Here is a 25,020-nt window from a genome sequence, read left to right on the forward strand (position 1 = left end):
TAACGATTTGTACCCATTAGCAGAAGGCTGTGGGTACAGTAATCTGGAAGAGGGGCTAATTCACAAACGAGTAGTTGTCGGATTAATGGATGATGCGTTATCAGGTCATTTGCAGTCCAGAGAAGACTTGACTCTGGCGAAGATGATTCAATTAAATAGGAAAGCCGAGATCAGGAGGCTGGGTCGATTGGTAGTCTGGGGAGGGGGAGAGAGAGAGACAGAATCCCAAAGTAACAGACTCAGTTGAATTTGTCAGGCGTAAAGAGGGGAAAATAGAGAGAAGGAGACACATGCGACATGAAAAGCAATTAATGGCGGCAGCCTAGACTAGCTGTTTTGGTGAGATAGAGAAAGGCAGCGATGCAGGAATTGCCCCACCAAACCCACGCAATGCATTTGGCGCAAAGAGACGGGGCATTTTCCGGAACTATGTCACAGTAGAAAAAAAACATGCAGGACACTCAAAAAGATAAAAGGAAAGAGAGTCCGTGGGGCTGAATTTTACACTTCGTGGGCGGGCGGGCGCCTGACCCGATCGGGCGTAAAGTAGCACAAGATGACATCCCAATGAGCGTCCCAATGTCATCCCACGCTCGCGCGATATTTCAGTCGGCAGGCGCACGCTAAAGCCAGAAGCGCACCTGCTGACAATTAAGAGGACGGTTAAGCCCGTTAACGGCGTAACTGACCCCGGTTTTTCGTTGCCCGTCCAACCTTACAGTTGGCGGACGGGCGAATCGGCCGGGCAGCCTTTACATTTCTCATCAAACCTCGTCCACGGGCGGGATGAGATTCCCGTGATGGAATCTCAAATAAAAGTAAATTTCTGTGGGCAGCATTTTCATCAGGTGATTGATTACGGTAGACGGACACTCCTTTTTTCAGCTTTTAAAACCTTTATTTTTTTTTGGCTTTCTCAGGTCTTCAGCCCCCTGAGGCAGCTCTCTGCTTTCGGGGAGCTTTCCGCTAGCGCTGCCCCCCCCCCCCCCCCACCACCCGCATTGACGCCATCGCCTGCCCCCCCCCACCCCCCCCTGCTCCCACCCCTACCCCCACCCCGGCAGCGCTGAGCTTTTCAGCGCATGCGGGCGCGCTCCACGCTGGTTGGCTGTTAATTGGCCCGTCGGTGTGAAATCGCGGTCCTGGGGGGTACGATAGTGGTCGGCGGCCCGTTTCCCGGCCGATCCTCCTGGGCCCACCGATTGCCCCCACCCACCCACCCGCCGAACTGAAAATTCAGGCCCGTGAATTTGAAGATTCACGAGGTGTAGAAATACCCTTCTTGAGAGGGGTTAACGAAGTAAGTGCAGGTTACTGGACCTTAGGGTTAGATATGGACAGACGAACTAGGAGCAGGGTGCGGGCCACTCGGCCCCTCGAGCCTGCTTTCGCCATTCAATAAGATCAGTGAACCCCACATTTCCGCCTGCCCCCCCCCCGATAACCTTTCACCCCCTCGTTTATCAAGAATCCTCTGTATTAAAAATGTCCAAAGACTCTGCTTCCACCACCTTTGGAGGAAGAGAGTTCCAAAGACTCAATACCCTCTGAGAGAAAAAAATTTCTCCTCGTCTCTGCCTTAAGTGGGTGACGTCCTTATGTTTTAACAGTGACCCCACCCCATAAGTTCTAGATTCCCCCACAAGGGGAAACATCCTCTCCACATCCACCCTGTCAAAACCCCTCAGGATCTTAAAGGTTTCGAGCAAGTAGATTCAAAGCAGAAGGTGACAAGACGCACTTTAAGTCAGGTACTAGAGCACGTTCTTTCACATGCTGAGCCAAGGTTAAACAAGAGAGTTAAAAACAAAAAACTGCGGATGCTGGAAATCCAAAGCAAAAAATAAAAAAATACCTGGAAAAACTCAGCAGGTCTGGCAGCCTCTGCGAGGCTGCCAGACCTGCTGAGTTTTTCCAGGTATTTTTTATTTTTTGTTAAACAAGAGAGTTCTTCAACCATCCTACAAAAGGCTACACCGGCCAGGAGGAGCAGAGCTGAAGGTTCTGGAAGAATTAAAGCCACTTTGTAGCACAGCAAGTAATTACTGAAGCACTGTGCGTAATTCAAGATCAGGGTCGTCCACTTTTAAGTAGAAAGACACATGGGGGAATTAAATCTAATCCACAGAGTAGAAGAAGTAAAGAATGGGGAAGGTCAGTCAGGTGACTTCAGAACGGAATTCCCGAATTTGTTTACAGGGTTGGGAAATCTGGGAACAGCTATATATCACACTAAGCTCAGAAGAGAAACCAGTATGCTTTTGTACACCCAGCAAGGTTCCACACCCTTTACTTCCATAGGCAAAGAAAGAGATCCACTCAACGGTAAGACAAGGAGCCCACTTCACCCGTAAAAGAGCCAACAGGTTGGTGCTCAGAGATGGTATTGGTTCCGAAGCCGTATGGTTCCATCAGAAGATGTGTTGCTCTCGCACAACTCAATAAATCTGTAAAAAAAAGAAGCCCATTAAATGGTATCAGCAGATGAGAGTTTAGCTAAATTAGAGAAGAGCTCAATATTCTCTAAATTAGTTACTAAGAACAGATTCTGGCAAAATACCAATGGAAGAGGAGTCCGAGCTTCTCACAACATTCATAACACCATTTGGGAGATTCTGTTTTAACAGGTTGCCCTTTGGAATAACATCACCACCAACAGACCTTTCAAAGACTAATATCAACTCTTTAAGAGGGCTTGCATAGAGTTGTGTGTCACATGGATGATGTGTTGATACACGGGTCCACCCAAGCTGAGCGAGAGTGAGAGCAGTGTGGACGAGACTACAAGAGGCAGGATTGACGCTCAACAGTGAGTGCAAGTTTTCATAACGAACAACCAGGTTCCTTGGCCACACAGTGAGTGCATCAGGAATACAGGTTGATCCACTGAAGACCAGAGTCACAAAAGAATTTCCAGCTCCAAGGAACCTTACAGAGTTACAAAGGTTAATGGGAATGGCGAATCAAGTGGCAAAATTTCTAAAAATACTTAACAGAGCTCAACGGGCCACTACGCCAACTGTTACGCCAAGACAATGGGTGGTGTTGGGAAGTACCACATTAGAAATCATTCAAAAAAAATCGAGGAGAGGTTGATGTTATCAAGGATATTAACATATTACAATCTGGAGTTATCAACAATTATAGCAGCGGACACATCCTCTACAGGATTGGGGGAAGTACTTTTTCAGGTACAAAAAGATGGAAAGCGCAGACCCGTCTATTACGCAGCGCGTTCATTAACAGATACAGAGAAGAGATATGCAGTAATCGAAAAGGAAGTGTTAGTAGCCAGGTGGGCATGCAAGGGATTTGCTGACTGTCTCAGGTCTTCACATTACAATAGAAACAGGCCACGACCCTTTAGTGACACCATTGAATCCAAAAGAGCTTGCAACGATGCCAGCAAGAGTTCAAAGGTTTAAATTAAGACCGTTAAGAGGTTTGATACACATACAGTGTATGTTCAAGGGAAATAACAGAGCGCAGCAGATGCATTATCACGCATTGAAACAGAGAACCCAGAAAAAATGCGAGATTGAATTTGTGGAAGAAGTCGAGGAGTTTGCTACATTACCACCGCTACACAAAGGTTGAGTGCAATCAAAGAGGCTCAAAAATCAGACGAGGAATAAGAAGGTCAGAGAATTTTGCATTAGAGGGTGGCCGACATATATACCACATAGTCCAATCTTGAGACCATATTTTGAGCAGATGGAACACCAGATAGTGATGGATGGTTTATTGGTATACAATGTTAGAATAGTAATCCCAAGAGCATTGAGACTTGAAATCTCACAAACATCTACATCAAGGTTATTTAGATATTACCTAGGGCCGAGCTAGTGCACAGTATTCAGTTTGGTGGCCAGATCTCTCGAAGTCTTTGGAAGAAATGATATCCTGATGTATCACACGTACAATACACAGACAGGAATCAAAGGAGCCACTAATGTATCTTCTTTTCCTACACAAAGGGAAAACGTTCATCATCAGACCTTCGACAGGGAGAACAGGTTTGGATCAGAGATCAATCGAGATTTGGAAAATGGTGGAGAAATCACCTCACCTGGGGGGTCTAACATTGTCCAGATGGAACAGGGCACAGTAAGAGGAAACAGAGGAGCTTTGATTACAATTGGGTAACAGAGTGAAAAATCAGAGACCAGAGAGGTCACAATCTTCAGAAGTGAAAGAAATCACTGAGGCAGGTGATCCCAAACCCTTTAGAAGTTTGAATTTGATTCAAGAACGTTCAGAGGATCAACAGCAAAATGAGAATGTCTTATTCCCCACAAACGAGAGGAGAACAAGCTATGGTAGACTAGTGAAGGCAGCACAACGCTTATGAGTGTGAGAGAAGGCGAACATCTCAAAAAAATGAGAGGAAGAAGAGAGAAGAGAGAACATGAAGAGAGAAGGAAAAACACCTCTAACTAAGAGAGCACCAAGAGGCCACATTTCCTGCAACACTTCAAAACATTGAAATGTTCAGGATGACAAGGAAACTGAAGCATTGAGGTTCCAGGAATGTCAAAGAACATTGAAGTCTGAACAGAGACTTGGGTGAAGATGCAGACTAATGGAGCATGTTAGACTAAGTCCCATGAAGGGTTAACTGTAATAATCTGTGATTTCAAAGCAGGAAAGTGACTCATGCGATCTGCGAGTCTAGGAGCAAGCAGCCTGGAAAGCAGGTAGTGTAAGGGAGTGTTCTCACAGCTGTAAATGTGGTACAAAAAAGTTAAGAGTGTTTGCAGCTGGCAGTCTTCAGGAGTTATTGAAATTACTCCAACCCAACAACACAATAATATACCTTAAATATCCCTGATTTTAATCGCTCCACCGTTGGCGGCCGTGCCTTCAGCTGCCTGGGCCCTAAGCTCTGAAATTCCCTCCCTAAGTCTCTCTGCTCCTTTCTCCTCCTTTAAGAAGGTTCTTAAAAGCCACCCCTGTGACCAAAAGCTTTTGATCGCCTGTCCTAATAGTTCCTTGTGGCTTAATGTCAATGTTTGTTTGATAATCTCTCCTGTGAATATCTGGGACTGTTTACTGTTAAAGGTGCTATATGAATTCAAGTTGTTGCTCTTGTTGGATGAACTGACCTGTGAAGGGTAGAAGAGTCACTCAGTTGGAAGCATTCTCAAGTCAAAAGGTCGTAGATTCAAGTCTTATTCCAGAGACTTACGGGCAGCTATCCAGGCTGACCCTCCTGTGCAGCACTGAGGGAGGGCTGCACTGTCAGAGATTCCATCTTTTCGATGGGATGTTAAACTGAGGCTTCACCTGCCCTCTTGGGTGGATTTACAAGGTCCCAGAATGTTATTTTGAGGAAGAGCCTAATTTTCCCCAGTGTCCTGACCAATATTAATCAAAATCACTGAAACGGATGATCTGGCCGTATCACATTGCTCTCTGTGGGAGCTTGCTGTGCACTAATTGGCTGCCACATTTCCGACATTACAGCAGTGGCTACATTTCAAAGGTACTTTATTGGCTGTAAAGCACTGTGGCTTGTACCAAGGTCATGAAAGGTGATATATAAATGCAATTTCTTGAATATTGCTGAGAATAGAGACTGCCAAGGTTTTTGTCTTGTAGTCATCAGTACAAATGCAAGAATGCCAAATTTCAGATGGTCACAACAATTTGTACTACAGGAGGAAAGGGTAGTGATTGGTTGGCAAGTCAACTCCGATTGGCTGAGATGTTGCCATGGAGAAAGTAATGGGGAACTATAGGCTTCCCAAGCTCCAGTGTAATTCAAAAAGGCAGCAAGGCTTGAACATATTCCATTAGTTTGCGGAGAATGAGTCGCTATGTCTGAATGTGTGTCGCTTCTAGCGATGCAAGTTCGCTTGGTTTGTGGGTGTTATCACTGCCATTGTTGACCCATTGATGTGTCCAGTGAACAATGAGGGGTGTGAAGCTTCCCCTGATCTGGTCCCACCAGAGGTGACAGCCTAGGTCCTGGTGTAAGGATGTGGTATGTGTGAACGGTCCCTAACCTGGATTAAACCAGCCTGCTAAGGTGTGCTACAGCCATGCCCTTCCACCCCAGTCCTGAACGGTTGCCAGTCATCCTGAAAGACCTAATGATGGATTTCTCCCGGTTTAGCCTTCCTTGACTTACCCTTCTCTCCGTGTCTCTCCGTGTCTCTCCGTCTCCAGTGACATTGTGGCTCCGAGCTCAACATTCTGCAAAGTGTACACGTTGACGCCGTACCTGGCCAATAACCGGGAGAAACGCGGCCTGGCTCTGGATGGAAAACTCAAGCACGAGGACACTAACCTGGCTTCCAGCACCCTGTAAGCACCCTGAATGTCCATATATCGCCTGTCAGGTTTTTAAACATCTGTTTCTGCATCAATATTTAAAAACCAAAAAAAACCCACCTCGCTTTGATTTCGAAAAGTCTTGCGAATCTGCAGTTTGTTGCAGCGTTCAGTGTCAAACTAGAACAGGATGCAGCACGGAAGGAGGCCATTTGGCCCATTGTGCCTGTGCTGGTTTCAACCTTGGATAACGGGATAGTACGCAGTCAATTCAAACACGGCAACCTGGGTTTTCCCTCAGTGGACAGCTCAAAATTGAGCAGGGGCTGTAGGAAAATGAGCTGGGAACGGCTGATGACTCACTGCTGTCACAGGTGGTTAAATATATATAAGACCTGGACAATATCCAGGCTTGGGCTGAAAAGTGGCGAGTTACGTTTATGCCACACAAGTGTCAGGCAATGATCATCTCCAACAAGAGAGAATCCAACTATCGCCCCTTGACATTCAATGGCATTACCGTCACTGAATCCCCCACTATCAACATCCTGGAGGGCTATCATTGACCAGAAGCTGAACTGGCCATATAAATCATGTGGCCACAAGAGCAGGTCAGAGGCTGCAAATTCTGTGGAGATTAACTCGCCTCCTGACTCCCCAAAACCTGTCAACCATCTACAAGGCACAAGTCAGGAGTGTGATGGAATACTCCCCACTTGCCTGGATGAGTGCAGCTCCCACAACACTCAAGAAACTCAACACCATCCAGGACAAAGGAGCCCACTTGATTAGCACCACATCCACAAACATTCACTCTCTCCACCACCGACGCACAGTGGCAGCAGTGTGTACCATCTACAAGTTGCACTGCAGCAACTCACCAAGGCTCCTTAGGCAGCACCTTCCAAACCCGCAACATCTACCACCTAGAAGGACAAGGGCAGCAGATAGATGGGAACACCACCACCTGGAAGTTCCCCTCCAAGTCACTCACCATCCTGACTTAGAAATATATCGCCGTTCCTTCACTGTCACTGGGTCAAAATCCTGGAACTCCCTCCCTAACAACACTGTGGGTGTTCATACACCACAGGGACTGCAGCGGTTTAAGAAGGCAGCTCACCATCACTTTTCCAAAGGCAATTAGGGATGGGCAATAAATGCTGGCCTAGCCAGAGATGCCCATGTCCCATATCCACCATCTACAAGGCACAAGTCAGGAGTGTGATGGAATACTCTCCACTTGCCTGGATGAGTGCAGCTCCAACAACACTCAAGAAGCTTGACACCATCCAGGACAAAGCAGCCCGCTTGATTGGCACCCCATTCACCTCCTTAAATATTTGCACCCTCCACCACCGACACACGCTGTCACTGGGTCAAAATCCTGGAACTCCCTTCCTAACAGCACTGTGGGTGTACCTACACCACATGGACTGCAGCGATTCAAGAACGTGGCTCACCCCCACCTTCTCAAGGGCAATTAAGGATGAGCAATAAATGCTGGTATATCTATCGAACTTAGTGTTGAAAATTTCAAATTGCCCCCAGTTTCCACAGTCTTTACGGGAGAGAGTTCCAGATTTCCACAATGCCTTGTGTGGAAAAGTGCTCCCTGACTTCACTCCTGAATGGCCCCGCTTTAATTTATGCCCCATTGTTCTGGATTTGTTTGTTCCCACGAGTCTGATGACTTGAGGAAGTACATTTAAGGGTGTCTCTCCACCTTTGAATATTCCCATGTTGAATCCCGAGGAACAGGAAGACTCCGGAAAATGTTGAGACACACCGGTGAAGCCGCCAGTGTTGACGATCCCATGGATTCCATTGGGGGGAGGGGGCGGTGGTGGAGAGAGAGAGAGACAGTGTGTTCAATTCCTGCTCCTCCCACCACGTGTCATTGGAGTGAGTCCAGCAGGTGAGTTTTGCATTGACTTTAGGTGATGTTCTTTCCCCACAGACTAAGAGATGGAGCAAGTAAGGAGATTCTCGGCATCATGGTGTCTTACAAAGTCAAAGTGAAGTTGGTGGTTTCAAGAGGGGGGTAAGTGCAGAGATTTCATGACACAGTGAAAGCTTTTTTAATGAGCTGTGTCACTGTTAAGTATTGCATTGGTATTGTATTGGATTGTATTAAGTATTAAGTATTGGATTGGTCGGGAAAAAAGAGTGTTTGTCAAAGAAACACAACCATGCTGTCTTGTAGGGAATAGGGCCCAGTCTTCCTTGATGGTTTTAGTCAGTAGGTTCTCCTCCCAATGTGCTAGTGGGCCCAGGATTTTGTCCCTGAACCATTCTGAATGAACAGATTTCTGTCAAATGGCGATGGAGGCTACTAGACTTTGCCTCAGTGCCCCAGGGTTAGCGATTGAGACAGAACAAGCCTAGAAATCAGAAAGGGTTCCCATTCCATACCCACCAATGGATTGAACGTGTTCATTGGATGTGGGCAGAACCATGGGTGGTGAGGATGCCTGAATAGATCACTGACCCATAGAGCCCATCGCTGACCAATAGAGTCGATCACTGACCAGTAGAGTCCATTGCTGACCAATAGGGTCCATCGCTGACCAATAGAGTCGATCACTGACCAATAGAGTCCATTGCTGACCAATAGAGTCCATTGCTGACCAATAGGGTCAATCGCTGAAAAATAGAGTCCATGGCTCGTCAATTGTCTTTTTTTAAAAATGGCGGACGGGTTTCCGATTTTGGCACCTGCTCGCCTTCTGTAAAATCGGACTTTGGCTTGATGACATCAGGTTGCCCACCTGACCCACAGAGACCCCTCTGTCTCATCACTGACCATTACAGGCGCACAGAGTCCCTCCTGTGGAATAGCCAAGCCAGTTGTTAATCCTCTTCATATTTGGCATTTACCATTTTACCATCGCCTTGGCGATGGCCCAGCTGCCTCACTCTTAGCTTGGGCATCCTGCATGGTGTCTGAAGAACCTGTCATCGCCTCAGGAGGCCCCAAAGTGCTTTACAGACAATTTGAGGTGTGGGAGACTCAGCAGCCAATTTACACAGTGCAAGATTCTACAGACGGCAATGTGATAATTACCACATAATCTGTTTTAGTCATTTTGATTGAGGGATAGGTCAGGATACCAGAGTTAACTCTCCTGCTCTTCTTGGAAATAGTTTGTCTTTTCCAGAGAATACAGGGCCTTGGCTTAACATCTCATCTAAAAGACAGCGCCTCTGACAGTGCGGCACTCCCTCAGTACTGCACTGGGAGTGTCAGCCTGAAGTACAGGCTCAATTTCCTGGAAGAGGACTGGGAATCCATGACCTTCCGACCCAAAAGCCACAGAGCCAGTGCCAGCATTGTACTGTATCTTTAGTCAGAGGAGTGCATTGTGTTAATAGTTGAACAATGTTTGATCGTTTTACTTTCCTGTTTATATGGGATGCGTTTCCTTCACTAACCAAGCTCCTGGTTTGTTTATCAAATCTCTTTCTCTCTCTCTCTCTTGCTCTTTATTTTAATGCTAGCCTTCTGGGAGATCTTGCCACAAGGTAAATAGTGAAGTTTTTGACAATCGCAGCCCATTGCGCATTAGCCACTTCACCCCAACTTGGCCATTGGCCATTGTTTGCTCCAGCAGTCAGCACTGCAGCTCTGACACACCCATCCTCCCTGCCAACGCACGCATTGTGGCCTAGAGAAGCAATCGTTGGCTGACGCATTGGCTTAGAGAGTGAACGTACTGCCTAGTGCGGGAACTGGGAGACTCAAAGCAGTGAGGTTAGGGATGCTCTGGGGAGGGGTGTGTACTAAGAAGGGACAACAATTATAAAACGGGATGGTTAAAAATCCAATGACAGGCACAGAGTGAGCCAGGCGGTTCAGAGGAGGTTTATCAGATTGATACCTGGAATGAATGGGTTGTCTTATGAGGAAAGGTTGGACAGACTGGGCTTGTTTCCACTGGAGTTTAGAAGAGTGAGGGGTGATTTGATTGAAGTATACAAGACCCTGAACGGCCTTGACAAGGTGGACATGGAAAGGATGTTTCCTCTTGTGGGTGAGTCCAGAACTAGGGGGTCACTGTTTTAAAATTAGGGGTCACCCTTTTAGGATAGAGATGAGGAGAAATCTTTTCTCTCAGAGGGTTGTGTGGTTTTGGAACTCTCTGACTCAGAAGGTGGTGGAGGTGGGGTCCCTGAATATTTTTAAGGCAGAGGTGGATAGGTTCTTATTAGGCAAGGGAGTCAAAGGTTATCGGGGTTAGATGGGAATGTGGAAATCGAAACACAAACAGATCAGCCACGATCTTAATGAATGCAGAGCAGGCTCGAGGGGCCGAATGGCCTACTCCTGCTCCTATTTTGTATGCTCAGGTGTGGATTTGGACATTATACTTGAAGGATACCAGCACAGGTTTGTAGAAGGCAGATTGTGTTTGACTAATCTAATTAAATTATTTGATGAAGTAACAGGGAAGGTGGATGAAGGGAATGCAGTGGATGTTTTCACTATGAATTTTAAGAAAGCTTTTGACAAAGTACCACATAAAAGGCTAGTTAACAAAACTGAAGCTGATGGAATAGTGTCAGCTTGGATGAAATATTGGCTTAAGGACAGGAAACAGTGAGTCATGGTAAATGATTGTTTTTCAGCCTGGAGGATAGTAGACAGTGGCACTCTCTAAGGGTCAGTGTTAGGGCCACTGCTGTTTTATGATATATATAAATAACATTACATGACTCTTCAAAGTTGACATTACATAAAGTGCAAACCAAATCAGTTTCTGCCAATACTGTATGTACTCCTTACATTTATACTTACAATTAATATTTACTAAGAAGGCATATGGGATACTTGCCTTTATTAGTCGATGCATAGAATATAAGAGCAGGGAGGCTATGCTGGAACTGTATAAAACGCTGGTTAGGCCACAGCTAGAGTATTGCGTGCAGTTCCGGAATTCACATTATAGGAAGGCTGTGATTGCACTAGAGAGAGTGCAGAGGGGATTTACCAGGATGTTGCCTGGGCTGGAGAGTTTTAGTTATGAGGAGAGATTGGATACGCTGGGGTTATTTTCCCTGGAGCAGAGGAGATTGAGGGGGGGCATGATTGAGGTGTATAAAATTATGAGGGGCGTAGATAGGGTAGACAGGAAGGAACTTTTCCCCTTGGTGGAGGGATCAATAACCAGGGGGCATAGGTTTAAGGTAAGGGGCAAGAGATTTAGGGGGGATGTGAGGAAGAATTTTTTCACCCAGAGGGTGGTGGGAATCTGGAACTCACTGCCTGAAAGGGCGGTAGAGGCAGAAACCCTCAACATTTAAGAAGTATTTGGATGTGCGATGCCATGACATACAAGGCTATGGGCCTAGTGCTGGGAAATAGTTAGGTACTTGTTTGACCAGCGCAGACTCGACGGGCCGAAGGGCCTTTTTCTGTGCTGTAGACCTCCATGACTCTATGAGTCTATGATTCATTACAAGACAGACGTTAAACCTGAGGGGTTTTACCCGCTTTCCACCCCCTCGCTGCACTATGGCTGAAAGGCCTCAGGCGGTGGGGCTTTCCCCATTGCCCCTCTGCAGCAGCTGCCCCAGGCTTCCCTGCGCCCCCTCAGCACAGAGCCCTGCACCTTGGGATGTTCCAGTCTGCAACACTTGGTCAAGGGCAACTCTCCAGACCAACAGAGAGAGACGCCAGCAGGGTGAGGGTGGGGATGGGGGTGGGGGTGGGGGTGGGGGTGGGGATGGGGGTAGGGGTGGGGGTGGGGGGGTGGGGGAGGTGAGGGAGGACTGAGCGAACGTTTTCCCATCCCACGTAATGACCCCCATTTCCACCTGCCTTCCAGTGACGTGATCCTTGAGCTTCCGTTCACCTTGATGCACGCAAAGCCTGAAGAAGAGGCCTTTTACAGAGAAGGTAAGGGGGGGGCCGATGCAATACAATCAGGGCCAGAGTAAAACTGCCAAGGCTGCAGTCTGCAAATAAAAGCTGAAAGAAAAACCCCACCCTGAAACGCACAGCAGACCCACCAAAAGTACAATAATCTGCATTCAGATAGCACCTTTGGTGCAGTAAAAAACATCCCAGGCTGCTTCACACAAACCATTAAATTGAACACTGAACCCCGTAAGGAGGCTTGAAGAAATAAGAGAAGGTGGACATTCAGCCCCTCAAGCCTGCTCCGCCATTCAATAAGATCATGGCTGATCTATTTTCCCTCCCTATTCTATACCCTTTAATTCCCCAACATCCAGAAATTTATTGAGTTCTGACTTGAATATAAATTGGAAATAGTTGAGGCCCCAGCACTGATCCCTGTGACACCGCACTTATCACACCTTGCCAACCCGAAAATGACCCATTTATGCCTACTCTCTGTTTCCTGTTTAGCTAACCAATCCTTTATCCGTTCTAATATGTTACTCCCTACACCATGAGCTCTTATTTTGCGTAGTAACCTCTGATGTGGCACCTTGTCAAATGCCTCCTGGAGACCTAAGTACAGCACGTCCACAGGTTCCCCTTAATCCACATTGCTTGTGACCCCCTCAAAGAACTCCAGTAAATTCGTCCAACATGATTTCCCTTTCACAAAACCATGGTGACTCTGCCTGATTGCCTTGAGATTTTCCAACTGCCCAGCCATAGCCTCCTTACTAATAGATTCCAGCACTTTCCCTATGACAGATGTTAAGCTAACTGGCCTGTAGTTTCCTGCTTTCTGACTCCTTCCTATCTTAAATAGAGGATTCACTTGCCCTATTTTCCAATCTGATGGGGCCTTTCCAGAATCTAGGCAATTTTTGGAAAATTAAAACCAATGCACTTACTATCTCAGCAGCCACTTCTTTTAAGTCCCTAGGATGAAGTCCATCAGGACCTGGGGACTTGTCAGCCTTTAGTGCTAATAATTTTCTCAGTAACTTTTCCCTGGTGAGTTGAGGAAAGGTCAAAGGGTGAGCAATGGAGTGGGGGGGGGTGGCGTTGGGAAGAGGATGGGGAGAAGGGTGGAGTGAGGGAGTTGGGGGAGCAAAAGGGTGAGGGAATGTGGGCAGGTGGGGAAGGAAGGAAGGTGGTAGGTGGGAGAGAGGAGGGAGGGAGTAGGCGGGAGGGCCATGAGGAGGGTATAGAGGAAAGAGGGATCAAAAGGGATTGGGTGGGAGATGGGGGGGAAGTGAGCAAAGGTGGAGGGGGGGGAGGGAGCAAGATGGAGGTATAATGACATCTAGTGGTCTGTTTCAGCAATAACAAAAATAATAAAATCGGGAGAGGGTCAGTGTCAGCTTGGATCAATCAGCAAAACCAGACAAATCTCCTGTGGACATCTCCCTGACGTGTGAATATTCTTCCTCTTCTTACAGTTCCTGAGAATGAGGTTCCCATTGACACCAATCTGATCGAGTTTGACACCAAGTAGGTCCTCCTTCATTTGAACACAAAACTGATGGCGTGTTTTTGTTCAGCATTACATATGTGTGTGGGCATGTGTGTAAGTGTGTGTATGGGTGTGTGTGTGTGTGTATGTTTGTGTGTATATGTGTGTATGTGTGTGTGTGTGTGTGTATGGGCGTGTGCATGTGTGTATGTTTGTGTGTATATCTGTGTATGGGTATGTGTGTGTGTGGGCGTGTGCATGTGTGTGTATGTATGTGTGTGTATGTGTGTGTGTGTGGGCGTGTGCATGTGTGTGTGGGCGTGTGCATGTGTGTGTGCATGTGTGTGTGTATGTGTGTGTGCGTGTGCATGTGTGTGGGCGTGTGCATGTGTGTGTGCATGTGTGTGTGTGTGCGTGCGTGTGTGTGTGTGTGTGTGGGCGTGGGCGTGTGTGTGGGCATGTGTGTGTGTGTGTGTGTATGGGGGGTTGTGTGTGGGCATGTGCATGTGTGTGTATGTATGTGTGTGTGTATGGGTGTGTGCATGTATGTGGGTGTGTGTGTGTGCGTGTGTGTGTGCGTGTGTGTGTGCATGTGTGTGTGTGTGCGTGTGTGTGTGTGTGTGTGGGCGTGGGCGTGTGCGTGTGTGTGGGTGTGTATGTGTGTGTGTGTGTGTGTGTGTATGTGTGTGTGTATGAGCGTGTGCATGTGTGTGTGGGCGTGTGTGTGTGTGTCTCTGTGTGTGTGTGAGCGTGTGCGTGTGTGTGGGCATGTGCGTGTGCGTGTGTGTGTGGGCGTGTGCGTGTGTGTGGGTATGTGCGTGTGTGTGTGTGTGTGGGTGAGTGTGTGTGGGCGTGTGTGTGTGTGTGTATATGGGCGTGTGCATGTGTGTGGGCATGTGCGTGTGTGTGTGGGCGTGTGCGTGTGTGTGTGCGTGTGCGTGTGTGTGTGTGTGTGCATGTGCGTGTGTGTGTCCTTCAGTTTTCCAGTAGATTCCTCATTTTCCTTATGCCGTGAATTTGTCTACAGGAAAATACAACTTACTCTTGGCTGTAGTATTCTGTGCCCTTCCCGCTTTTCTCGGTTTGGGATAAATCCCTAACTCATGCACCTGTCCAATTGTCACTCTGTGATCTGACTGAGCTGAGACCAGGGATTGTGCACGGAGCTCCCCCTGGCTCAATACAATCCCTGAGTGGGTGGGAACTGGGTGTAAAACACAGGGAAATGCCTTAAATATATTGAAGCAAGAAAGACACTCAAAGAATATTACAGCACATCAGCTGGCCATTCAGCCCAGCAAGTGAGGGGCACGTCACAATGACAATGGTGTAGTGTGGTATAGTCACTGGGCTAGTAATCCAGACCCACAGGTTAAAGCTCTGGGGTCCTGGGTTCCAATCCCACATTGGCAGATGGTGAAATTTGGATTCAATTAAAAGTCAGGAAACCATTGCCGATTTGTCATTAAAAACCCATCTGGTTCACCAATGTCCTTTAGGGAAGGAAATCTGCCGTCCTTACCCGGTCTGGCCCACATGTGACTCCAGACCCCTCAGCAATGGGGGGTTGACTCTGAAATGCCTGGAACCTACACCACATGGACTGTGGCGGTTCAAGGAGGGGGGCGGGGCTCACTGTCCCTGCCCATGGGTTTGAAGGTAGGGGGGTATGTAAAATCCAGTGGGTGGCCTGCCCACTGCCTGCCCTTGATAAGTCTGAAATTTATGGTGAGGTGGGCATTGGGCATTCTGCCTGTCCTTGGGCCTATTGAGTGGGCATTAATTGGCCCCTTACAGGCCACATCCCACTGCTACCTGTTACGTTAGCTGCAGTAGGGGAAACCCCAGTAAGCGATTAGCATTAAGCAGCTCGCTTGACAGCTCTCGCTACGCGGGCAAGGGGCAGGGGTTGTCTGTGCCCATCAGAGCCCCCACCCCCACCAAAAAAGGCCTTACACCCCATTAACACTTCTGCAGATCGACCTCTCAGACCTTGGCCCCCCCCACCAACCCACCCCCTCGCTCCCCTCGCTGGAGCCGGCCAGCCAAGCCTGGCCCCACCGATACCCTGGACTTTCCATCATTCCAGCCTCCATTAGCTCCTCTTCTCCAAGTTCTGGCTGCAATCCCAGCAGCGGCCACCACTCAAACCCGGCGCTGCTGAGACTCCAGCTCCCTCGGCCGTCCAATCGGCCTGCAGCTCTGTCGGGCCGGGTGGAAATCTCCTTAAAATAAGTTTCCTCTGCTGGTACGGAACTTGAGTGTTGCTGAAAAAAGACATTTTGTCAAAGCTGTTTTGCACTCACCAGGACAATCACAAGAATACCAATGTCAGGAGAAGCAGCAACTTTATACTATATGAGAAGAGAATGCCATGGAGAATGCACCAGTTAATGGTGACTGACAATTAACTGCCAAGCACTGTTTGAAATTTAAGCCAGGCAGTTTGACTCTGATTGGTCAAAGCATTGCCCTGATGCGTTCTCCAGGGCATTGCCTCTACCAATCAGAGTCCACTTGCCAACCAATTAGCACTATTTTCTCACACGGTATAAAGTTGCTGCTCCCCCTGACATTGTCCTGGTGAGTGCAAGATGAAAAGCTTCGACAAAATGTCTTTTTTGAGCAGTTTCCAAGTTCTGCACCACCACACGACTATCGGGGTAGGATTTATTAATGACTTCCTTGTTGATGCCCGTTAACTTTCTGACATTCCTCTCGCCCCCTCCCCCCCAACCCCCCAAGCCAAGTGAAAACATCTTCTCTATGTCAATCCCATCAAATCCCTCTTTGATAACCTTAAAAAAAAGGAAACCTCTTGGCCAATCGCTTTGCGCCCCGTTCTCGTTAGGCTTTTGATCGATACAATGACAGTGAAACGACACTGCCTCTGTTCAGCGCAATGTGGGCCGTTATCTAAATGCCATCTCATTCTCTTTGAATTCTCTTCCATTTCCAGCGATGATGACATTGTCTTTGAGGATTTTGCTCGCCAGAGGCTGAAGGGGTTGAAGGATGACAACGACGAGGACGAAGATGGGGTGAATTCCCCACAACACAACGATTGATAAAACACCAAGCCTTGAATCGCTGCGAAGCACGGCGATTTTTGGTCTATGAAAGCTGCTGTTGTTAAGTTTATTTTCCCTCCTTGTTTTGGTTATGAAATGAAACAAGCTGAGGCTTCTTGACGATCTCGGGCCTAAACCAAACTGTAGACTGGTACAATGATGATGTCAGTTCCTTCACGGCCTCTTCAGAGAGTGAGGCCTCTGGTTAGGCCTCACCGGCGGTAGTTGCCAGCTTTCTCCAGGATTACCCCACGGAGTCTCCTGGGAATTCAAACTAACCTCCCGGCCGCAGCACGCTAGCGTCCAGATGTGAATAATCACAGGGAGCTTTAAACGTTTCCTATCAACACTTTTGTTTATTAACTGTGGAAATTATTGGAAGTGTGTGTGTGTGTGTGTGGGCGGGCGGAAGGCTGTTAAATTTGATAGGGCTATCGGAAGGTCAACCCCCAAGAACCCAAACAGAGTTGACAACCCACTCAGCGCGGCTCCTCACTGGGGCCAGCAGGTCTGAGCTTAAATTCAATATTGTCAATCAGAAGCAAAAAATGCGAAGCAAGGGAAAAGCAACAGTTCTCAGCACGCAATACCCTGGTCATAGTGTTGCTACCCAATACTTCTCTGTCACTCGCCAAGTTCTGGGTCAACATGATGCAAAATCTAGGCAACAAAAAGCCTTCCCAAAGGTAATTAGGGATGGGTAATAAACGTCTACCTTGTTAGCAACTCCCACATCCCACCAACGAATAAGAATTAACACAGTGTTGTGTCAATTGTGGGTGAAGTAATTAAGAGTGACATGAGGGCTCTAACTCATCCACTTCCTCCCAGCCCTGACAGCACCCTGTTTGTTTTCATCGTCGCATCTTATGCGAACCACATAGCTGAGTGTCCATTCCGGCTGGAATTCTGCCTGCCGATTTTAACACCAAACCCGAGCTGTACCTGTCCTGGGAGTGTTTGATGGGGATGGTGTGGAGGGAGCTTTACTCTGTATCTAACCCCATGCTGTACCTGTCCTGGGAGTGTTTGATGGGGACAGTGTAGAAGGAGCTTTACTCTGTATCTAACCCCGTGCTGTACCTGTCCTGGGAGTGTTTGATGGGGACAGTGTAGAGGGAGCTTTACTCTGTATCTAACCCCATGCTGTACCTGTCCTGGGAGTGTTTGATGGGAACAGGGTAGAGGGAGCTTTACTCTGTATCTAACCCCATGCTGTACCTGTCCTGGGAGTGTTTGATGGGGACAGTGTAGAGGGAGCTTTACTCTGTATCTAACCCCGTGCTGTACCCAGGGAGTGTTGGCGAGGACAGTATAGCGGGAGCTTTACTCTGTAGCTGTACCTGCACTGGAGTGTTTGATCGGGACAGGGTAGAGGGAGCTTTACTCTGTATCTAACCCCGTGCTGTACCTGTCCTGGGAGTGTCTGATGGGGACAGTGTAGAGGGAGCTTTACACTGTATCTAACCCCGTGCTGTACCTGTCCTGGGAGTGTTTGATGGGGACAGTGTAGAGGGATCTTTACTCAGTATCTAACCCTGTGCTTTACCTGTCCTGGGCGTGTTTGATGGGGACAGTGTAGAGGGAGCTTTACTCTGTATCTAACCCCGTGCTGTACCTGTCCTGGGAGTGTTTGATGGGAACAGGGTATAGGGAGCTTTACTCTGTATCTAACCCTGTGCTGTACCTGTCCTGGGAGTGTTTGATGGGGACAGTGTAGAGGGAGCTTTACTCTGTATCTAACCCCGTGCTGTACCTGTCCTGGGAGTGTTTGATGGGGACAGTGTAGAGGGAGCTTTACACTGTATCTAACCCCATGCTGTACCTGTCCTGGGAGTGTTTGATGGGGACAGTGTAGAGGGAGCTTTACTCAGTATCTAACCCTGTGCTTTACCTGTCCTGGGAGTGTTTGATGGGGAGGTGTAGAGGGAGCTTTACTCTGTATCTAACCCCGTGCTGTACCTGTCCTGGGAGTGTTTGATGGGAACAGGGTAGAGGGGGTTTTTACATTTCCCTGATGTGCGAATTGGTGATGCCAAAAATGTACTGCAAAAAAACTTGTCACACCCAAGATCACTCACATTGATGTGCACTAAAGAGTAAATCTAAGCTTTGCTTTCACAAAGGAAGTATTGGATTTGAAGTTAAGCAACATGAGATCACACTGTACCAGTTTATTAGAAATCTTATAATAGTGCCATCTTTGTCATTTAGTGGCAAGCTAACTGTTTACTATAGCATTGAGCATGCTCTTCTCTATTGGCTTTTCCATGTCCTCTATAAGAGTGATCATGATTATAAGTTGCTATAGATTGTGCCGAAGGACATGTAAAGAGAGATTTTCAGCGGCTACGGATTCCACTATGTCGACTGGTCACCTGGGTTGTCTCCTGGCCATTGTTAAGAGGGATCGCTGCTACGGAGAGGTGCCTAGCAATTAGCATCAACATCCTGGGGGTTACCATTGACCAGAAACTGAACCAGACTAGCCACATAAATACTGTGGCTACAAGAGCAGGTCAGAGGCTAGGAACTCTGCAGGGAGTAACTCACTTCCTGACTCCCCAAAGCCTGTCCACCAACTACAAGGCGCAAGTCAGGAGTGTGATGGAATACTCCCCAATTGCCTCGGTGAGTGCAGCTCCCACAACACTCAAGAAGCTCGACACCATCCAGGACAAAGCAGCCCACAGCCACCTAGAAGGACAAGGGCAGCAGATAGATGGGAACACCACCACCTGGAAGTTCCCCTCCAAGCCACTCACCATCCTGACTTGGAAATATATCCCCATTCCTTCACTGTCGCTGGGTCAAAATCCTGGAACTCCCTCCCTAACAGCACTGTGGGTGTACCTACACCACAGGGACTGCAGCGGTTCAAGAAGGCAGCTCACCACCACCTTCTCAAGGGGCAACTAGGGATGGGTAATGAATGCTGGCCCAGCCAGCGATGCCCACATCCCATGAATGAGTATTAAAAAAATCACCTTGTCTGCACTGTTTTTATACAGGACCCATTCAACAATGTTCAATTTTGGATCACCATGGAAGATTCTAGTCAGTTCACTCAGTGGGTGGATGGCCTACGAGGTTTCAGCCTCTTTCTGTCTGATCACAAATCTCCCACTGAGCATCTCGAATCGGGATTGACCAGGAACGCAAAAAGTCAAGAGAGCCAGTTAATGAGGAAAAGAAATTGAGCAACCGGCATTTGCCTATTCTGGGGCCATAGGAAAAAGCAGGAGGCCATTCAGCCCATCCAGACTGTTCCACCAGTCAATTAGATTGTCGCTGATCCCTGTCTTAATGGTGGAGAATCTCCAGATGAAATGCAACCCTGTGTGACTAACTTGCTGCGAAAGTGTACTCCTGACCCACGTGTTCTGCACAGGCTCAGTGACCTTGCTAGAGTTTACTACCCCTTCACTCAGCAAAATCCCGGGTGAAATGAGCCAGAAAAATGGTGGAATTAGCAGAAACTCAAGCATAAGTTATGTAGGATGATGAAATAGTTACAGCACAAAAGGCCATTTGTCCCGTCAAGTCTGTGCCAACTCTGAGGAATAGCGATTTAGCAAATCCCTCGCACCCCCCCACCCCCACTCCTGTAACCTGTAGCCATGTCATTTTTTTCTCTTCAGTCGCCTATTCAATTCCCGCTTGAATGCCTCGATTGATCCTGCCTCCTCCACACTCTCAGAGAGCGCACTCCAGATCCTGACCACTCGCTGCATGAAAAAAGTGTGTCCTCATGTCGCCATTGCCTCTTTTACCAATCACCCTTAAATCTGTGTCCCTCTGGTTCTCGACCTTTCTGCCAATGGGAACAGTTTCTCCCCGCCCGCCCCCCCCTCTGTCCAGACCCCTCATGATTTTGAACACCTCTATCAAACCCCCTCTCGGCCTTCTCCGAGGAGAACAGGACCCAGCTTCTCCAATCTATCTTCATAGCTGAAGTCCCTCGTCACTCGAACCATTCTCGCGAATCTTTCCTGCACTCTGTCTAATGCCTTCACATTCTTCCTAAAGTGCAGTGCCCAGAACTGGACGCAACACTCCAGTTGAGGCTGACCCAGGGATTTATACAGGTTTAATATAATTTCCTTGCTTTAATGTTCTGCGCTCCTATTGATAAAGCCCACTATGCTGCATACTTTATTAACTGTGCTCTGCAACCTTCAATAACTTGTGTACATTTACCATTTGGGGAAAAGACAGTGGCGTAGCGGTAATGTCACTGGACTAATAACAGAGTAGGCCAATGCTCTAGGGACATGGGTTCAAGTCCCACTGTGGCAGCTGGTGGAATTTAAATCCAGTTAACAAAATTTGGAATTGAAAGCTAGTCTTAGTAATGGTGACTGTGAAACTATCATCAATTGCTGTAAAAACCCATCTGGTTCACTAATGCCCCTTTAGGGAAGGAAATCTGCCGTCCTTACCCAGTGTTACCAGAAATATAGCAATGTGGATGACTCTTAACTGCCCCTCTGAAATGACCTAGCAAGCCAATCAGTTCAAGGGGCAGTTAGAGATGGGCAACAGACGCTGGCCTTGCCAGTGACACTCATGTTCTGTCAAAAAAAAACCCCAGCTTCCTCTGTTCCTGCACCCCCTTTAGTTTATATTGTCTCTGCACGCCCAGCGTAAGTCAAGTTTACGTGACCTTTAATGCTGCTTGAAAGAAGGTACTGGGTTGCTACGCCAACCAACCCCCGGCCACAAAGCCAGGGGCCCTGTTTCCTGCGTGTGGCCCAAAGCTGAATCTCTCTAACCCATTGCCTAGTGACCAGTGCGTGAAGACATTTCTAACTGAGTGCCCTGTGTGACTCGGGTGCCCAAGGTGATCGTATGTTCAACATGTGGCTGTGCGGCTACAACAGGGACCAAGTGATTGAATCAACGCAAAGGACAATGATTGTATTTTTAATAATGATCCTTTGCCAGTTACAAGATGTTTGAGGCTCCTTCAGCAGTGTTATTACTATTAATAACATCACCTTCATTTTTATTGATGGAATAAATGCCTTGTTTTTTTAATTTATTATGCAGATAGACTTAATGTGATTCCTGTTTGATAATACAATCTGTGTTAGTATTAATGAATTCCCAGTGTCGGACTCTATACGCCTATGGGAAAGTTGTATCTTGAACATGTTGTCTTTTTGTACACTGGGTTGGTAGGGCTCAGTCCCACTCACTAATATCACACCTTTGTTTCCTCCATGGTTTTAAATGAACTGTGATGTACAAAACCTCTTTGAAGTATAATAAATGATCATAGTTTATCTTTGAGATGATCTTCATTCCGTGTGCGCTGCAGTGCCTTCTCGAGCGATGTGTCCAGTTCTGTTACTCGAGACGTGAGGGACAGGAGCATAAGAAACTGAGACTGGATGAAGCCATTTAGTCCCTCAACCTCGTCCGCTTCTCCATAAGATCATAGCTGATCTTTCACCTCAACACGTCCTCCCGCACCGCCCCAATCCCCATATCTCTTGTTTTTCTTTCAACTCCAATAAATTACCGATCTCAGTCTTGAATACATTCAACACCTGAGCATCCACAACTCTCTGGGATAGAGAATTCCAAATATTAACAATTGTTTGAGTGAAGAAATTTCTCTTCGTCTCAGACCAAAATGGCTGGCCCCTTATACTGAGATTGTGACCATGTGTTTCAACCTGTCTAACTTGCCCACTACACTGCTGCTTCCCAGTCTCTCTCTCTCCCTGAGGGAGGTGTCTGTACACTTACAGATGCCAGTGGCATTTGATTACAGGCATTTGACACAGAGCCCACAACAGACTTGTGAGAAAAGTTACTGCTCATGGAATAAAAGGGACAGTAGCAACGTGGACACGAAATTGGCTGAAAAATAGGAAACAGAGAGTAATGGTCAATGGATATTTCTCGCGCTGGAGGAAGGTTTATGGTGGAGTTCCCCAGGGGTCGGTATTGGGACCCTCGCTTTTCCTGATATATATTAATGATCTAGATATTGGTGTGGAGGGGACAATTTCAAAGTTTGCAGATGATACGAAGCTTGGGAGTGTTGTGAACTGAGAGGAGGACGGTGTGGAACTTCAAGAGGACATAGATAAGTTGGTGGAGTGGGCAGATAGGTGGCAGATGAAGTTCAGTGTGGAGAAGTGTGAGGTGATGCATTTTGGTAGGAAGAACATGGACAGACAATATGAAATAAGGGGTGAAATTCTAAAGTGGGTGCAGGAGCAGAAAGACCTGGGTGTACATGTGCATAGATCATTGAAGGTGGCAGGACAGGTGGAGAGAGCAGTTAATAAAGCGCATAGTATCCTGGGCTTTATTAATAGAGGCATAGAGTACAAGAGCAGGGAGGTTATGCTGAATTTACATAGGACACTCATTAGGCCTCAGCTAGAAACAGAGAATAGTGGTTAATGGATGCTTTTGGGATTTGTAGTGGAGTTTACCAGGGGTCAATGTTGGGACCCTTGCTTTTCCAGATATATATTAATGACCTAGACCTTGGCATACAAGGCATAGTTTCAAAGTATGTGGATGATTTGAAACTTGGAAGAATTGTGAACTGTGAGGAGGTCGTGTCAAAATTCTAAAGGAAATAGGCAAGTTGGTGAAGTGGGTGGACAAGTGGCAGATGAATTTTAATGAGGAGAAATGTGAAGTGATTCATTTTGGCAAGAGGAACATGGAGAGACAATGTAAAATAAAGGGTACAATTCTAAAGGGGGTGCGGGAGCAGAGGGACCTGGGGGTATATGTCAATAAATCATTGAAGGTAGCAGCACTAGTGGGCAGCACAGTACAAGAGCAAGGAGGTTATGTTGAACTTGTATAAGACACTAGTTGAGCATCAGCTGGAGTATTGTGTACAGTTCTGGGCACCACACTTTAGGAAGGATGTGAAGGCGTTGGAGAGAGAGTGCAGAAAAAATTCACAAGAATGATTCCAGGGATGAGGAACTCCAGTTACAAGGATTGATTAGTGAAGTTGGGGCTGTTTTCCTTGGAGAAGGTTGAGAGGAGATTTGATCGATGTATTAAAAATCACGAGGAGTCTGGACAGAATAGATAGGGAGAAACTGTTCCCATTGGTGCAAGGATCGAGAACCAGAGGTCACAGATTTAAGGTGATTGGCAAAATGAGCAACGGAGACACAGTGAGTGGTTAGGATCAGATAGGCACTGCCTGAGAGTGTGGAGGAGGCAGGTTCAATGGCAATCAAGAGGGAATTGGGTTATTAGCTGAAATGGAAGAATGTGCAGGGTTACGGAGAGAGGTATGGGGGAGCAGCACGAGGTGCATTGCTCATTCGAAGAGCTGGTGCGGGCAAGATGGGTCAAAATGCCTCCTTCTTAACAATTCTGTGATTCTGTCTCTCTTTCCCTGTCTCTCAGGGAGATATCTGTACACTGACTGGTGTCTCTCAGTCCGTCTCACTCGGGGAGATATCTGTACACTGACTGGTGTCTCTCAGTCCCTCTCTCTCTCTCTCAGGGAGATATCTGTACACTGACTGGTGTCTCTCATTCCCCTCTCCCTCAGGGAGATATCTGTACACTGACTGGTGTCTCTCAGTCCCCTCTCACTCAGGGAGATATCTGTACACTGACTGGTGTCTCTCAGTCCCTCTCTCTCTCAGGGAGATATCTGTACACTGACTGGTGTCTCTCAGTCCCTCTCTCTCTCAGGGAGATATCTGTACACTGACTGGTGTCTCTCAGTCCCTCTCCCTCAGGGAGATATCTGTACACTGACTGGTGTCTCTCAGTCTCTCTCTCTCAGGGAGATATCTGTACACTGACTGGTGTCTCTCATTCCCTCTCTCTCTCAGGGAGATATCTGTACACTGACTAGTGTCTCTTAGTCCCTCTCTCTCAGGGAGATATCTGTACACTGACTGGTGTCTCTCAGTCCCCTCTCTCTCAGGGAGATATCTGTACACTGACTGGTGTCTCTCATTCCCCCTCTCTCTCTCAGGGAGATATCTGTACACTGACTAGTGTCTCTTAGTCCCTCTCTCTCAGGGAGATATCTGTACACTGACTGGTGTCTCTCAGTCCCCTCTCTCTCAGGGAGATATCTGTACACTGACTAGTGTCTCTCAGTCCCTCTCTCTCAGGGAGATATCTGTACACTGACTGGTGTCTCTCAGTCCCCTTTCTCTTAGGGAGATGTCTGTACACTGACTAGTGTCTCTCAGTCCCAATCTCTCAGGGAGATGTCTGTACACTGACTGGTGTCTCTCAGTCCTCTCTCTCTCAGGGAGATATCTGTTCACTGACTGGTGTCTCTCAGTCCCCTCTCTCTC

At 47.4% G+C, this 25,020-nt stretch overlaps 2 protein-coding genes across 3 annotated transcripts in view; both read left to right on the forward strand.

The window, feature by feature from the left end:
• Positions 1-17,634, forward strand: part of arrb1 (arrestin, beta 1) — a 139,629-nt gene extending 121,995 nt beyond the window's left edge. The window contains exons 11-16 of one of the 2 annotated variants that reach the window (XM_078544987.1): positions 6,172-6,309; positions 8,237-8,320; positions 9,778-9,801; positions 12,105-12,175; positions 13,621-13,672; positions 16,594-17,634. In XM_078544987.1, coding sequence (XP_078401113.1) covers positions 6,172-6,309; positions 8,237-8,320; positions 9,778-9,801; positions 12,105-12,175; positions 13,621-13,672; positions 16,594-16,702 — 478 coding nt within the window. In that variant the 3' untranslated portion in view covers positions 16,703-17,634. The remainder of the gene's footprint in view (positions 1-6,171; positions 6,310-8,236; positions 8,321-9,777; positions 9,802-12,104; positions 12,176-13,620; positions 13,673-16,593) is intronic. The other variant, XM_078544988.1, reaches the window with a different exon arrangement.
• Positions 1-25,020, forward strand: part of LOC144682565 (BTB/POZ domain-containing protein KCTD14-like) — a 1,380,231-nt gene that overhangs the window by 141,175 nt on the left and 1,214,036 nt on the right. The gene's annotated exons all lie outside the window — the stretch shown is intronic.

This window comes from Cetorhinus maximus, chromosome 7 (assembly GCF_964194155.1).
Source record: "Cetorhinus maximus chromosome 7, sCetMax3.hap1.1, whole genome shotgun sequence".
NCBI lineage: Eukaryota > Metazoa > Chordata > Chondrichthyes > Lamniformes > Cetorhinidae > Cetorhinus > Cetorhinus maximus.